Source organism: Rhincodon typus, chromosome 7 (genome assembly GCF_021869965.1).
Source record: "Rhincodon typus isolate 14 chromosome 7, sRhiTyp1.1, whole genome shotgun sequence".
NCBI classification, from domain to species: Eukaryota; Metazoa; Chordata; class Chondrichthyes; order Orectolobiformes; family Rhincodontidae; genus Rhincodon; species Rhincodon typus.
In genome coordinates this window covers 49,108,321-49,125,242 of record NC_063338.1, presented here as the reverse complement: position 1 = coordinate 49,125,242, position 16,922 = coordinate 49,108,321, and the positions used below count along the sequence as shown (strand labels likewise).

At 40.6% G+C, this 16,922-nt stretch overlaps 1 protein-coding gene across 6 annotated transcripts in view; it reads left to right on the top strand.

The window, feature by feature from the left end:
* The window catches only part of LOC125483559 (CD63 antigen-like), a 29,861-nt gene extending 14,883 nt beyond the window's left edge, over nt 1–14,978 (top strand). For all 6 annotated transcript variants that reach the window (XM_048599400.1, XM_048599405.1, XM_048599403.1 and 3 more), the window contains 5 exons: nt 1,894–1,968; nt 2,104–2,217; nt 12,081–12,230; nt 12,355–12,438; nt 14,673–14,978. In XM_048599400.1, coding sequence (XP_048455357.1) covers nt 1,894–1,968; nt 2,104–2,217; nt 12,081–12,230; nt 12,355–12,438; nt 14,673–14,741 — 492 coding nt within the window. In that variant the 3' untranslated portion in view covers nt 14,742–14,978. The remainder of the gene's footprint in view (nt 1–1,893; nt 1,969–2,103; nt 2,218–12,080; nt 12,231–12,354; nt 12,439–14,672) is intronic.
* The last annotated feature ends 1,944 nt before the right edge of the window (nt 14,979–16,922 follow it).

Genomic DNA, 16,922 nt, shown 5'->3' with positions numbered 1-16,922 from the left:
GGAACAAAAACAATTTGCTGGAGAAACTATATTCCATATTAACTCTGTTTTCTCTGCACAGATATTGCCAGACTGCTGAGTTTCTCCAGCAATTTGTTTTTATTTCAGATTGCTGGCATCCACAGTGCTTTGCTTTATTTTAGTGATACTTGTGGAGCCTCCTCCAAGTGAGTTGTTTAATTGTCCATCACCATTGATGATTGGATGACGCAAGATTGCAGAGTTTACATGTGAACTATTAGTTGTGTCACTTGGCTCTGTCAATCACTTCTTGCTGACATTATTTGGATTTTTTTAGCTTCACCAGATTTTTGGTTATGCCTGATGCAGCTCCTGACAAATCCTCCTGCATTCTCCAATGAAAATTATTTCACTCATTGGTAGCAGTGCCATTGGATGTCAGGGAGTGATGGTTGGATTCTCTTATCGGAGGTGGTCATTGCCTGGCATTTGTGAAGCAAATATTACTCACCACATCAGTCGAGGTCTGAATGTTGTTTTTCCTTTCCTAAGGCGTGAGCATTGCTGGTAATACCAGCATTTGTTGCTTATCCTTAATTGCTCTTCAGCTGAATGGCTGCTCTGTGAAATGGCCTAGCAAGCCAAGAGTAAGTGACATTACTGTGTGTCTGAAGTCACATGTAAACCAACCCAGCTAAGTATGGTAAATTTCCCTACCCACATATACCCACTGCTGCTTCTGACTGGCCCTCTTGCACTCTGCATTCTTGGAATCCATGTTGAACCCCTGGCATGGAGGCACAGCGTGGATGATATGCCAGGTTATGGTTGAATACAATTCTGATGATTCACTGTGCCTCAGAGAGAACCTAGTCATGAGTTGCCACATCTGTTCAAAGTCTTTTATTTAGCACTGGTCATACCACACAACACAATAGAGGAGATCCTCAATGTAAATACTGTCTTTGTCTCCAAAAGCTGTGCAGTAGTCACTTCTGACACTCTCATGGACAGTTACATCAGTTACAGGTGGATTGGTGAGGATGTAATTTTGCTTCCTAAAAGTCATAACAATAACCTAGTGACTCGTGAATATCGGAACTGTTAAATATCAGGATTTTTGTCTTTAAGAAGTTGTTTGCGATATCAGTTAATGCGGGAACAAGGAGATGTTTGGTGACAATAAATTTCAGGAAATGGGAAGTATCTTGTGGACACTATGCGCAGAGGGCATTTGGAGAAACTAAAGATGTTAGGACATTGAGAGGATTACAGGAAGTTTAGAGCTGTAACCCTTTTGGAACTGAAGGACACACAGCAGAGGTAGCTGAAAGGATGGTTTTGATCTTGCTGCTAAAGAAGGCCATGAGCTCCTTGTGCTTGTTGAAAGGGCAGAAGAATATGTTTATGAAACCAACTTGCAGTTGAGAAAAGAAGCCAGTGGTTATCTTTGCATTTCAGGATCATGTCAACCCACATGTCTGCATTAATCACACTGAGACTGTTTGTTTTATTTTTGTTTTCTTCTTGTTTTCTTTGTCTGACATAACACACACTCTCCACTAGTGTATCACATCAAATAGAGGTTCCCTTTCTTCCAACTTGAAAGGTTTAAGCACAAGTCTGTCAGAAATGGCTGAATTTGTAATGGGTAAATTCCTGATCAATATTTAGCCCCAATATTCCAAGATACATTAGAATGATGTAAATTAGTAATTTAAGTTCTAAGTGAATACGTTGCACGACACCGTTTTTAAAAATGTATGGAAGAATTCTCTCCTGGTATTTTTTTGATTGTAAATTTCATAATCTATCTGTAAACACATGAATCTGCTATACAAAAATAAACTGCTAACCTTAAAAAAAAAAACTGGTTTACTTGGGTAAGTGTTGGAATCAGTTGATTACATTGCAACATAATTTCTTCTGCAGTTTCTGATTCTGATGATTCTGGTCTGCCTTGTGGAAGTAGCTGTTGAGGTGTTTACATATGTCTTCAGGAGCCAGGCAAGTTCTCCTTTTTTTATTGAAGCAGTACAATTGGATTGGATCTGTCCTATGTTGTGGCATAATTTTACATTTTTCTTTCTTGAAGATAACTTTCCTAGAAACTTATCTGTCTTTGCTTATCTTATTTAATAGGTGTACAACAACATAACAGATGGCTTTGAGAAGTCCATTCGTGGATACGCAAAATCTGTTCATGGACATGAAAAGTCCAAACTGGAAGGTTTGATAGATCAACTGCAGATAAAGGTTTAAAATATAGTTTTCCATATGTTACAATGCCACGTACATCTCTGAATAGTAGGAAACTTTTTGGCTTTCTGACTTGTTTAGAAGGATTTTTCTATTCACAGATTTTTGTCTGCATTCCATTTGAGAACTTTTTTCCTTTTGGAATTTAAACTGATCTGGGAAGGTGGAATTTGATGGTATTTGTGGTTTTTCAAAACAAAACCTGGAGTTTTTCCTAAGAACTAGTATTGTTTTCATTTTTTATTATAACATTGATATTATAACTTGAAGGAAGCTAACCAGTCTTTGGGAGTGTAGCAAGTAGTATCACTTGTCTAGTTCAAACAAAGTCCGTGAGGTTGGATTACTTTAAATGCAGATTTGGGTGCTGTGATTTGAGAAGCTGTTCATGCTCCCATGTGTTAGAGGAGTTATAAGGAGACATTACACACGTTTTGACTGGTTTCCCCAAATTTATGGGGTGATCTGATTGAAGTCTCCAAGAATAGACAGATTAGATAAAGAAACTATTTTCACCAGTAGGGGATTCTAGAAGTAGGGGACATAGTCTGAGAATCTGGGGCCAGATTGTTCAGGATAGTTGTTAGGAAGCACTTCTATACATACAGGGTGGTAGGAGTTTGGAACTCTCTCTTCTTCAAATGGCAGTGGATGCAGGATCAGTTGTTAATTTTAAATCTGAGATAGATGAAACAGGCTAGAGGGGCTGAATGACCTACTCCTGTTGCTATGTTTCCTATGTGCTGCACCCTGAAAGAAGTAAAACTGTAGGCTACGTTTCCCACATGTGGAGAGGAGATAACCTTTTTTATAGCAAGATTGTAAATTTTCAGTTCATAGCTGTATTGATACTTCTGTGACAATTGGTAATAATCCATGATTGTGAATTAATTTTTAGCACAATAGTTCTCTGGTGCCAAATTCACCACTGCCTTAAGGATTTTCAGTGCTAACTGTGTCTGAGATTTCAGACAATTGCAAAAGAACTTCAGTGCCAAAGACTACATTTTTGTCTTTTGTAAGTGAAGAATGCCCCTTGAAATGGAAATGTTTTCTCTAAAAGGTGATTTGTCTATTAATATTTACATTTGAATGCTGGCATAATTTGAAAGCCACTATATAAATGCAAGTTGTAATTAGCAGAGAAAAATACCTCGAGGTGCTTTAACAAATATGACTTCTGCAATTCACCCTGAAAGCAAAAAAACCGCTAAGGATTGACCAAACCAAAGAAATACAGGAAATGCTGTTCACTCTGCAGAGGGAACAAAACCTTCATTGCTTGCAAGTAATCTTCTGAAGGGAGAGTGATACCAAAGCCGCTATGTAAACTTACAGCTTGGGTCGAGGAAATCGAAAATGATCCAGTCAGGGAGCAGGTGTTGATGGGTTACTCGGACAACTTTTACGTAAAATCTGTTAAGTGACAATGCAATGAAGTGGTAGTTGGGCAGAAAAGCAATAATGAAATAACCTGTAAACATGTAAGGTGGTGTACAGCATGGGAGAGCTCTTTTTTTTAATTTTGTTTCTTTTGTTTTTAGAACTGCATGATTAGGACAATGTTTAAAATGAAAATAAGAAACACTGTAAAAATGCTAAGACAGGACTGGTGAAATAGTTGAAAACAGATTAACAACCTAGGTAACAAGGTGTAGGACTGGATGAACACAGCAGGCCAAGCAGCATCAGAGGAGCAGGAAGGCTGACGTTTCGGGCCTAGACCCTTGCTGATTTTAATGACTTGTATTTGTATTTGTATAATGCCTTTTTAATGTCACAATATCAGTAGTTCCACAGGAGCATTATAAAACAAAATACAACACAGAACCATATGAAAAAATTTGTTAATATAACTGATTTGCTTGGTCAAAGAATTCCATTTAATGAAGTACCTTAAAGAAAAGCCAACAGTGTAGAGAGGACCTAGAAATGGCCACTAATGCTGATTTTTATTTTTTCTTTATTTCTTCATGGGATGTACGTGTCAATGGCTGGGCCAGCATTTCTTGCCCATCGCCCATTGCCCTTGCAAAGATAGTGACCTGCCTTATTGAACAGCTGCAGTCTATTTGCTGTAGATAAAGCTATTATACCATAACGGAGGGATTTCCAGGTTTTTGACCCAGCAACACTGAAAGGACGAGATGTCTTTCCACCAAGTCAGGGTGGAGAGTGTGACTGGGAACTTGTGGGTGGTGGAGTTTCCCACATTTCTGCCCTTGTCTGTCTAGATGGTAGTGGTCATGGGTTTAGAAGTTGCTTTTAAGGAATATTGGGGAAGTTCTGCAGTGTATCTTGTGGATGGTACACACTGCTGTTGAGCCTTGGCAGTGGTGGGACTGGTGTATGTGAATGTGGTGCCACACCTGAATACTGTCCAGGTCTTGCTGCATTTGGGCATAGACCGCTTTAGTATCTGAGGGGTTGTAAATGGTACTGAACATTGAACTGTCATCTGTGAACATTCCCACTTCTGACCTGACGTTGTGGTGAGAAGGTCATTGGAACAGCTAATGGTTAGACACTACCCTGAGGAACTGAGGGTCATGTAGTGCTGAGGTAAAATCCAGGATATTGAGCCAGGAGGAACTGGGTTCAAGTCCCACCTGCTGAAGAAGTATGCAATAACATCCTGACCATTTGAGTAGAAAATATTCTGCTCTGAGGAATGTGGATCCTGTGATGCAGCAGGAGTGTTGCTACTTCTGGGCCAGGAGACCTGGGTTCAAATCCCACCCTCTGAGTTGTGTCCAAACCAGAAGATTTTAATGATCCATGCCCTGAGGAACTGGAGGGCTCTAGTGGTATAGTGGTGGTGCCCCTGTCCTGCACCAGGAGACTAAGGTTCAAATCCACCCTACTCCAGAGTGTATAACAGCATCTCCCTGAATAGGTTGACTGGAAAGTATCTACCCCGAGGAACAGGAAGCTGTTGAGGCACAGTGTTAGTGACCCTTCCTTTGAGCCAGGAGGCATAGGTTCAAGTCGACTTTATTTAGATGCACGCCAAAACATGTCTGAAGAGTTTGGTTTAAAATATGTACCTTGAAGATCTCCTGCAGAGATATCAATCATCTCCGCTCCAGGACCTCCAACAACTACAAGTTTCTTCTTGAGTGCCTGTGGTAATTGTAATGAGGTCAGCCAGGCGTACCTCATAGAGTGAGTTCCCTGATTGGGGTTGTTAATCTGGTCCAATCAGGGAGCCCAGGCTGACAAAAGCACAGGGGTGTCAGACATCCTGTTCACTCTGAGAGCTGGCTCTGAGGGAGCTGGATCAGTGTCAAAGACTCTCCACATGTAAATAAGGGATGATTGGGTAGGGTCCCAGCCTCTGGAGTTACTTCAGTGATGACAAGAGTGGGATCTGGGTCGACGAGCCATTGTAATTGCTGCCAGTGTGTTGACTTGAGACAGCAAAAGAGTCCCACTGGACCTAAATTGAGTAAGAGAACCTCAAAGGCCGGTATCTTGGAGAGTGCACACCCTGGAAAATCCACCTACCTCTGGTTTGGAACAGTTAAATTACTTGGCCACATCCAAATCCGAACCAATCAAAATAAATGTCTAGTTAAATAATCACCCGGTTCTTTTGGAGATCGATACCGGCATGGCTGTTTCAGTGATCACAGAAGCAGTGTCTAATAAAACTGACTCCAAACTCCAGCGCTTAAGTTCGCACAAGACCTTGGCTAGACTGAGAACCCATACCGGGGAACCTTTCCAGATTAAGGGTACAACTTTGGCTCCAGTCTCTTATGGGAAGCAGCTGGTTCACTTACCACTGATTGTGCAGTAAAAGGCTCGGGCCCAGGCTTGATGGGGCAAAATTGGTTGCGAAAAATTCATCTAGGTGGGTTCAACATTTTTAGATTTAGAAAATGGCTGCCTATATGAAGTCCTAATTAAATACCTGGAGGTTTTTCAGGAAGGTCTAGGGACCATGCAAAATGGCCTTGGCTCCTTTGATATTGACCAGGAAGCAATTCCACGTTTCTGCAAGGCCTGCCCAGTGTAATTTGCCTGATGGGCAAAAGTAGAGGCAGAAAATAGGAGGCTGGAAAGCAAAGGAATTAACAACCCAGTACAGTTTGTGGAATGGACGGCATCAGTCGTACCAATTTGTGAAGCCCAACAGGTTGGCTCACTTTTGGGCATTTTAAACGATAAACTGCTTCTCCCATCTTGATATATGCCCAGTCCCCCTCAGAGGATTTATACACAAAGCTGGCAGGAGGGCTGTCCTTCACGAAGCTGGACATGAGCCATGCGTACCTGCAGTTACAGTTAGATAGGGATTCTCAGACGTATGCAACAATTAATATCCATAAGGGCTTGTACCAAAAAACAAGACTGCCAGTTGGGATATCATCAGCCTGTGCCATTTTACAACAGACTATTGAAAACATTTTACAAGGTCTACCCCCAAGTCACCATTTAGCGAGATGACATGCTAATAACAGGGAAGACCAATAAGGAGCACTTGGAGAACTTGGGCATCGTCCTTTTTAGATGTTTCTCCCAGTGAGGCGTATGCCTTAGGAGGGGAAAAATGGGGTGCATGGAACACAAGTGACCTACTTGGGCTACAGAGTCATCAAGACTGGGTTACACCCATATTGGAAGATAAAACAAGGGTGCTCAAAGGCACCCGAGGTCATGTCTGTACCAGAGCTTAGGTCTTTCCTTGGGCTGGTGAACTATTATGGAAAGTTTGTACATAACCTGCTCCCCATCCTGGCCCACCTATGCATCAGCTGTTCAAAAGGGTCAGCCTTAGAAATGGTCATGTATCCAAGCCACCACTTTCAGGGAAGTGAAGAAACAGCTATCATCCTCTCAGGTGTTGGCACATTATGATTCCAGGTGAGATCTGGTATTGACATGCAATGCCTCCCTGTACAGCATTGGTGTAGTATTAGCTCGTAAGTGGCCCAAAAGAGAGGAACGCCCAATAGCGTATGCACCCAGGACTTTGGCTAATGCAGAGTGTAAGTGCATCCAGATAGAGAAGAAAGGTTTGGCAGTCATATTTGGAGTCAGGAAGTTCCACCAATACACTTAGAGATATAAATTAATAATAATAACAGACCACAAATCCCTGCTATGTCAATTTAGAGGACAAGGCAGTGCCCCCCAACCCGCTGCTGTACCTTCAGGCCAAATTCAGTGGTTGGCTCTAATACTAAGTACATATGACTACAAGTTGGCACACCATGCGAGAGGCCAAGTAGCAAATGCAGATGCATTGAGTCACCTCGCACTGGCAGATACATCACCAATGGTTCTACCACTGGAAGACTCCATAATGGTTTTAAGTTTTCTAGTCACAGCTGACAGCATCAGACATCGGATGCAGAAAGATCCGGTCCTAGCAAAACTGAAACAGATCTGGTGGTGAAGGGAGAAACCAAAGGGCTGTCACAACCAGCATTAAAACCTTTCTGGAGCGCACAAGACCAGATCACAGTCGAGAACAGTATATTAACGGGAGCAAGAGTGATTGTCCAGAGCAAAGGTTGCAGACAGATACTGGTTAAACTCCACCAGGGTAATCCAGGGGTTTCCAAAGGGAAGATATGTCTGATGGCCAGGTTTGGATGCAGACATAGCCATGTAGGTAGGGCAATGTCCAGAGTGCCAAAAATTACAGCCAGCGGCTCCCCTGTATTCATGGGGAGGGCTGGGTAAATATTAGACTAGGTGACAGGTCAACTATGCAGGTCCTTTCATGGGCTCAATATTCTTAGTCATTGTAGACACCTGCTCAAAGTGGCTATACGTGCATAGAGTTCATTTGCAAACACTGGGACAGCAATATAAAAACTGCACATGTCTTTTGCAATACATGGACTCCTGGATGTGTTTGTCACAGGTAATGGGCGATCATTTACCAGCAGGAAATTTGAGTATTTTCTAAAGTTGAATGGCTTTCGACATTTAAGTACAGCTCCATACTACGCATCATCCAGTGGCCTGGCAGAAAGAGGCTGTTAAGACTTTGAGGGCAGGCTTAAGGAAACAGCCTACACCCTCAATAGATGTTGGGGTGTAATTGGCCAGGTCCTGCTTTTTGTATGCAGGACATACCTGGGCAAGTTCCACAATGTTACACTGTGACAGCTCTGCTAAGAGTATGGCATGTTTTGGAATAATTGACTATTATCAGGCCCATTGTCTTTGCTGTATCTAGTGTTTCTTGATTTTTTGAGCATCACTGGCTAGGTCAGCATTTTTTACCCAGAGGGCGGTTAAATATCAGTCACAGGATGAGAGTCTGGAATCACATGTAGTCCAGACAAGACAAGGATGGCAGCTTCCCTCCCTAAAGGGCATTGGTGAACCAGATGGATATTTTCCAACAATCAACAATGGTTTCATGGTCATCGTTAGTCCATTAATCCCAGATTTTTTTCTTGAATTCGATTCCATCATCTGCCATGGTGGAATTAAAACCCGGGACCCCAGAACATTACCTGGATCTCTGGATTAATTATCTAGGCTACACCATTATCACTCCAACATGGAGTGAATGGAATTGGCTGAAGACTGGCATCTGTGAGCAACGATCTAACATTGCTGAGAGGCAGGAATGACATAAGAGGACATATCCAGGTCAACACATTAAGCAGTCCAATGTCTAAAAGTGTCAGGATAATGGTATTCAGGTTGGCAGGCTGTGACAGGTGGGGGGCTACAGGGGTCTGTGTTGCTGCATCAACTCCTTCACAATCGATATTGACCTGTGGGTTTAGGACCCAAATAAACAGGAGCTAACTCTGCCAAAGACACGAGGATGGGTATAGAAAAGCAAGTTGTCAAGATGAGTTGGTGTCTACATAAGATGCACACAGGTTGTGAGTTTGCAAAATAAACTTGGCAGATGGGATCAGGGTGCCCTGGTTCACAAATCTAAGTTAGTAGTCAGGTACAGCAGTTTTTTTTTAAGTTGGATAAGGAAAATGAAACCTAAAAGGCTGGAAATTTCAACAGCAGCTGTACAGGGCTTTGGTGAGATCTCATCTGAAGTACCATATAACAGTTTTGGTCTCCTTTTATTGAAAAGGATACAACTACATTAGAAGCAGTTCAGAAAAGTTTCACTTGACTCCATCCTCTGATGCAAGTATTCTCCTGTAAGGAACAATTGAATAGGCTGGGCCTATTCATTAACATTTAGAAGAGTGAGGGGTAATCTTATCAGAACAAGATTCTGAGAAAACTTGACAGAATGGATACCCATAGAGTGAGATGCCACGGTTTATATGAAAGACTTTTGATTTTCTGGGGGAAAAAAATGTCATTTCCTGTGGAAATCTCCTCCCAGGAGGCAATAGATTCATTCAATTTATTAAAGGCAGTGTTAGGTTTTTGGATAAGCAAAGGAGTGGTGGTGTGGGTAATAAGGGCAAACAGAAAAGTGGAGTTGAGATGACAACCAGGTCAGCAATGATCTTCTTGAGTGATATTCCAAACTCCTGTTCCAAGTCCAATGTTATACTGAAAACAGAAGCACTACTGGAGCTACAACTGCATTAAACACTCAGTTTTGGACTGAACTGAAATGCTTAGTACAGATTTGAGCCTGTCCTCCTTGTGGCTTGCTGCGTTATTATTTCCATTTGCACTCTAATCTCTAATGTCTTACTCCATTAACTATGTTTAGTGCAGTTTTAAGAAAAAGCACTCACTTATCTGGCTTCTCTAAAACCTCTGGGTCTGCACTTTGATTTGGAAAGATGTTAACATTTTTTTTCCTTTTTCTTTAAAGAATTGAGAGTGGGTCTGTTACAGAGGCTCGACTGTCTATTTTCAACTTTTCTTTTCTGAACCTTTATCACTTTTCAGATTGTATAAATATTTTTCTCCAAATGAATTGATAGTTGCCTTGGATGGCAGAGGCAACATTGTGAAAAGTGTATACTCAAATATTGTGCTACGAATATTTTTGCTTCTGTAAATTTTATGCTTGTAATAAAATTTATTTCCAATCATTTGGAGTTACTAAAGAATATGATGGGCATTATAAACATTTTGCCAGAGAGCAATTGTCTGTGATCTGAATTATTTCGCAAATGCTTATGCACATCAACTTCATTCAAATTATACAGGAAATAAAAGTGCTTTGTTTTTGTTTTCCCAGCAAGACCTGTGCAGTATTTGGGGTTAGGCTGGTGAATGGCAAATGATCATATCACAAGTGCTAGGCAATGACTGTCTCCAACAAGAGGGAATCTGTCTGTGTAGATGGGTCTGAAAAGGTTACTACTTGATTTGAGTGAAAGAATTCTCTTGCATGATGTCATGAGGACTGGAATGTAGAGTATAGTATGACCTTAGACAGACAGAAGGCAAGGTCCTTCCAATTCTTTTGAGCAATGTAGAACTGATCCTTAACATGTCAATTGTAAAGATAAACCTCCTCTTGCTTAAGACCCTTCTTGTTGAACTAGAAGATGGCTAACCTTGTGTGCAAGGTTAGTGTGGGCTTACCAGGGACAGTCACTGATGCACTTTGGGAGAAATGGATGGCAGCAAAATGCTGTTTTTGACATTCAGTGACATTATTAACACAGACTCATTCAATCCTCTGGGAGTTATCATTGACCAGAAACTGAACTAAACCAACTAGAAAAAACCATGGCGCGAAGAGCAGAATAGACGCTAGGAATTCTGAAGAACTGATCTCACCTCTTGTTCCCATTGCCTGGCCACCATGTATAAAGTGTACATCTGGAATACTCTTCACTTGGCCCAGATGAGTTGACTCCCAACAACATTGAAGAGCCTTTACCATTCAGGACAAGCATTTGATCGACATCCAATTTGCTGGTCACTTAACTATCCACTTTAAACATTGATTTCCCTCTGTCCTGACACACACACTACTAGCAGAGGTATATACCTTATACAAGATGCACTGCAACAATTCACCAACTCTTTTTGCCTGCATATTCCAAACGCATGACTTCTGCCTCCCTAGCAAGAGGGCAGCATATGCCTGGGAACACCATTCAGACTGCCCTCCAAACCATGGTAAACCTCTGAGTTGGAACAACGTAATATTTTCACTACCTCATTGGATCAAGATGCTGGAATGGCCTCCCTAATAGTACAATGAGTTTAACTGCACCAGATGAACTACAACAATTCAAGAAGGTGTCTCCAACACCTCAGGTTGTGTGCAATGAATAACAACTTTTAGCTTTGCCAGCTATGCCTATGTCATATGAAAGAATTTAAACTGCCTTTTATTTTATGTTTCAGGTATTAAGGACTCTGTTTATAAGGTCTTCTCTTGAGCAACTTTAATTGAGTTTTTTTTTGAGAGTGGGGTAGGAGCCCAAATTAGGTGCTAAACATGTGTGATATTGATATGAATACTGCCAAAGTTGCTTTGCCCTGCAATTATCACTGCATGATTACATGGAATTTGATCAAACTTGCAAAAATAACATGTTCCCCTATCAATTGTCAATTCAAGGTTATGCTGGGCACAGCACTTGTTAGTTAATTTGAGTGGATATAGATATCTCGCCTACTAGAGTACAGAAAATTCTAACTGCCAATTTAATTCCCAAGTCCCAGATTTGAATACTGAACATCTCAACTTTTACTATAAATATACAACTTACTGTTCATTTTATCAAATGCAAGTTATTGGAATATTATGTACAGAAATTTTAATTTGTGGTTCCAGTCTAAGATGAGGTGGCTGAGAAATGTGGTGTTTCTTTGGTAGATCAGATTTGCTGCCAATGTGTGCCTCAAACCAAGTGTATGTAAAGTTTGTGCTTGTGTGTTTGACCCTTCTATTTCTGGTGCTAGATTTGTGAAGGTTCCTTCTGTCTCCACAGTTTCTTTGTTGTGGCTCTAACAATTACACCGACTGGTTTAAGACCACGTTTGGGCAGGCAACTTTGTCTGTTCCAGTGAGCTGCTGTATCAACATGACTGAGTCTTGTGGGAGAGGTGTTTCCTATCAAACAGCAAATATTTATACAATGGTAAGGATGTTACAAATCAATGTACTGATGAAACAAACTTTTAGAAATCACTTGCTGTATATTCTTCTCAACCATGCAAGCTTTTAATTTCCTTTCAACTCAATATTGTTTTGGGTATATATAGGGTTGTACTAGAATGCTGGCAGCATGGATTGAAGAATGTTTTTCAGTTATTAGAGGAACTGGTGTTGGCTTTACTTTTGCACAGGTAAGGACCTATTGAACCAAATTGGTTTCGTTCAGCACCTCAAAATATGGGGATTTTACTTGGGTAGGAGAGGGGGAATAGTAATTATTTGGTTCCACCTGTCTTGCCAGTTTCTGGGAGTAGCGTGCAGTGTTCATGGAGGATAACAAGATGGATGTTTAGATATGCAAAACTCCCTTTTAATGGATGTCTAAGCCAATGAAGGTGGCATGAAATCATCAATTTAAAATAAATCCTTGATCTATCTATCTTTGTTTCTATCCCAATAACCCTGCATTTCATCTGCATGCAAGCTTTGTCATTACAAATGCCGGCTCAAGATCTCCTGTATTCACATGGAGCCAGAACTGCTCAAAGCATTTCTTATTCTAGCTACTACATCATCTCCTATTCAACATGGTATTATATATTAGTAAATAACTAATGTGTAATTCTTGTACCTTCATTACGGATTCCAATTGTCTTCGAAAGCTAAGCCAGAGCTTGTAAGCTGGATCCCAAAGAATGGGAATGGGAGTTGGAGAGGAAAGAAAAACCTGAAGAGACATAAATTGAGAAGTCCCTGTCTTTAAGTGATATTTGACATTTCAAGGGAACAGAATCACTTGTCTTCAGGCCAAATGAGCATGGTGCAAATCCAATGTCTCCATCAATCTCTCCAACCTTGCGTTTATATGCAGATTTTGCAGGGGGCTATTCAAATTGAGACTAGGTCTAATAGCTCTCAAAACAAAACCAACCTAGACTGTGTAATTTTTTTTTTTGTAGACCATCCCTTCATCAAAATGATGGGAGAATGCATCATTTCTATTTTCACATAACAGATTCTAGAGGTTTGCATAGCTGAGCATTGTTCGTGAGGGTCAGAAGAATGGGGTGGCTGAGAATGGAGATTCCATTCTGAAAAGTAGGAAATGGAGTAACAAGATTGCAAGTGGAAGGATGCTCTCACTAGCCAAAAAGACTTGTGCTTAAGAAACGTGCCTACGGTTGTGAGGAACATTGCAAATGCAGAATTTTTTTTCCCCCAAAAGATAATGGCAACCAATTGCCAGAATGAGTACAAAATCAATGCAACCCTGAATATTTTTGGATACTTTGCTTCCTTCAAGCCACTGCAAGCTTTATCAGTACCATCAGCTAATTTGCAGTGTGATAAACAGTTGAATTTGAGATCTTGACCAGGATGTTACCAGTGGTGAGGTGTGTAGTGGAAAGACTGCTTGCTTGCAGTCAACTACTATCATTAACAGCCCAGTTAGGGACACTGTTGTAGAAGGTAGAGCAACCATTCCCACACCCCTCCATATGGAGAGGTTACCAGCTAAATAGAGAAGGTCTTCTGGCAGAGCCTTGGGGCTTCAAGAGATTAAGCTTGATGACCCTTCCCCTGATAACCCTCAGGATGTTGATAGTGGGGGATTCAGTGACGGTGATGCTGTTGAATGTCAAGGGGAGGTTGTTAGCTTCTCTCATTGGAGATGATTGTTGCCTGGCATTTGTGTGGCATGAATTGTAACATTTATTGTGTACTCCCTTACACTTTGAAAGAAGGAACATCACCTCATTTGTCAAAATCAAATTCAATCTGCCACTATTCTGCCCATCTGACTAATTTATTTGATATCCTGCAACCTAAAACTTTTTCCTCCTCACTGTCAATCACCTGGCCAATCTTTGTTCCATCCACAAACTTACTTGTCATCTCCACCAATCCCCCAGCACCTCTTTCCCCCACCATATTCTCACCTACGTTATTTATAAATAACACAATAAGTAAGGGACCGGCACTGGCTTACTGCAAGAATCATTACAAACCAAACTCCAGTCACACAAACTGCCTTCTACCACCACCCTCCATCACCTATCACTAAGCCAATTTTGTAACTAACTTCCCAAGTTACCCTGAATCCATCAGCTTTTACCTTCTTTGTCAATTTCCCACGTGGGACCTTATTGATTAAATGACTGAATTCTTAATCGCTACTTCAAAGAGCTGCAGATGCTTGTTTGTTTTGATATTCAATGTTGAGAAAAAAATTGAACTAATGGAATCTAAGGTTAATGTTTAGATGGGAAAGTGAAGTTGAAATTAAAGATATTGAATGATAGAGTGGGTTTGATGGAATGCATGGCCTATTCCCTTTTTTTCTTAGCGTACAATAGTTAGTACACATGGTGTTTTAAAAAAAAAATTAAATGACTTCTAATAAATTTTTTTTTTCCCTGTTTAGGTTATTGGGATATACACATCATACCTGTATATCAAGAAGCTTCAAGATACTTATGTGCCAGGCTACTGATACAAGCTTTTATTCATAATTATTACTGAACAATTCGGATTTAATTTTTTGTCTTTATCCTCTTCAGACAATTTAGACTTATCAAGTGAACACTCATGTAATTTGGCATTGTAGCTGTATGCTAAATGTAGTGTATGCTTCGTGCACAGGAAGTGGTGAAACAATATAATTAACTGTAATGACTAATGTGCTAATATTTTGATCATTGGAGTTTTTGTTTTAAATTTGTGTTGGGCAGGGGTGATCTTCTAAATAAAAGCTTCATTCAAAAATGTTTCGGATGAAAATAGTGAACTGACATTTGGACAAACTGAATCCAAACTAAAAATATTTTCAGCCATCATTTAAATTTACATAATGCCTTGAATTACGCCAAGAAGCTTGACCACCCAACCTTTCAGTTGGTCACATCAAAGTTAATTTAGAAAGAATCCCTTCCCTTGTGGATACAGTTTTTTTTTTTCTCTCTCCTCAGATCCAAATGACTTTGCCTTTTCAAATGGAATCAATTTAACTAGACTTTCTTGAAATAATACATTAGTTCACTAATTACTAAACACTAAATACTACCACAATACACACATCAGAAATAAGTCCAAAAGGATAAAAGTTTAAAACCAACATAGACCAGACTTTGAACTGTTTATGAAGAGCAGATAATTCAACATTGCAGTGAAGGTGATTAACATTTTGATGTTAGCAGTTGAAAACTCAATTTGAGATTCTTAATTTTGCAGGAATTGCAGTTTCTTTGTCCTGACTTTGTTGTTCTTTAAAGAAAAGCTTGCAGCATTGAGAGAGGGTCTTCCTCATGTCTGGATGCCTACTAGCTGATTTTATAGCACTGAGTGCTTATAGGACCTTTTATGTGCAACGCGGATCCATCTTTTGACTGTTACCTACACAGCATGCTAATGCTTGAAGCCGGTCTGGTAGTGCATGAGCATGTCCAGTCCCACTAGCACATTCTAGTAGAGTTAGAACAGGCTTTTTAACCCTTACCCCTGTGTTTCCTTCAACGGGAAAATGACAACATCTGTTTTAGGGCATAATCCATAAGGGCATGATTTGCTGTTGAGTGGAGGATTGATAGCACCTTGTTATAGTTGTAGCCATGAGATCACAGTCCAGTTTGAGGTTTCTATGACACTTCAGGTGTTGTATTCTATTGATCTCGTGTGCTGTAGCCAGCCACAATTTACATCCACAGCAATTTTTGGCTATATGAACAGCCTCCAAAATGTGCTTGTTTTACAAATTAAAAATGTCCACAGTACTCTGAAATTCAGATCTGTCAACATAACGCTCTAAAGGTTGGAGGATGGGTAGCTAACCAGGAGACAACTGGAGCATTTGGAAATGACTAGGGAAGAGGGTGTCAGCAGCGGAGAGGCAGTGATTGGCTAGAGGCATGCATTTACAGAAAGGGAGCAAGTTCTTTGTGGGCCCTGAAATTTAGCTGGTGACCAAATGTAAAACTGACTGTGAACAGTCTCTTTCTTTCAAGCTGAAATGGGGTTCTTGTAAATGCCATGGGTGAGAATATGGCAGGTACTAAAATGGCCCATACCTTCCAAAGTAAGGTCAGAAACATCGAGCAGAATCTTGTGTTTTTTTTAGACTAAATGTGAAGGTAAATTTACAAATAGGAGGTAAAGCTGCTCAGGGGTAGGTGGGACGTATTTTTCTTCTTGTTAAGTATCTCAACATATCTATGAATGGGTAAAATGCCAGATTTTACTGCAGATTGTCCCATGTACCTGCCCATATGTCAGGATCTTCATATTTCAGGCAATTAGATAGCATGCTGATCACCCCACCCACTTCTGAAAATGATAGCAATCAGGCAAGTGTTTGCATCACAATTTAGCAATGTTTCCCTAAGAGTTTCTGAACACTGTCCAGGAAAAATAGAAGTTGTTTTCCTTGGGATGGTGACCTGTTTCCATCTGTAACTGACACAGGGCACCCAGGCCAGAGGAGGCTGACAGTGTGGCTCTGGCATGTGAGTGGTAGCGATGTTGGAGTACCAGGTCCAGCAGAACAATCAGTATTTGAGGGAACCAGTGCTGCAGTGGCATTCTCATTGGAATTGTAATTCTGAGGCCCAAGCTAATGCTGTAGGGGCATGGGTTTGAATCCCACCATGACTGAATTCACGTAATAAATCTGGAATTCAAT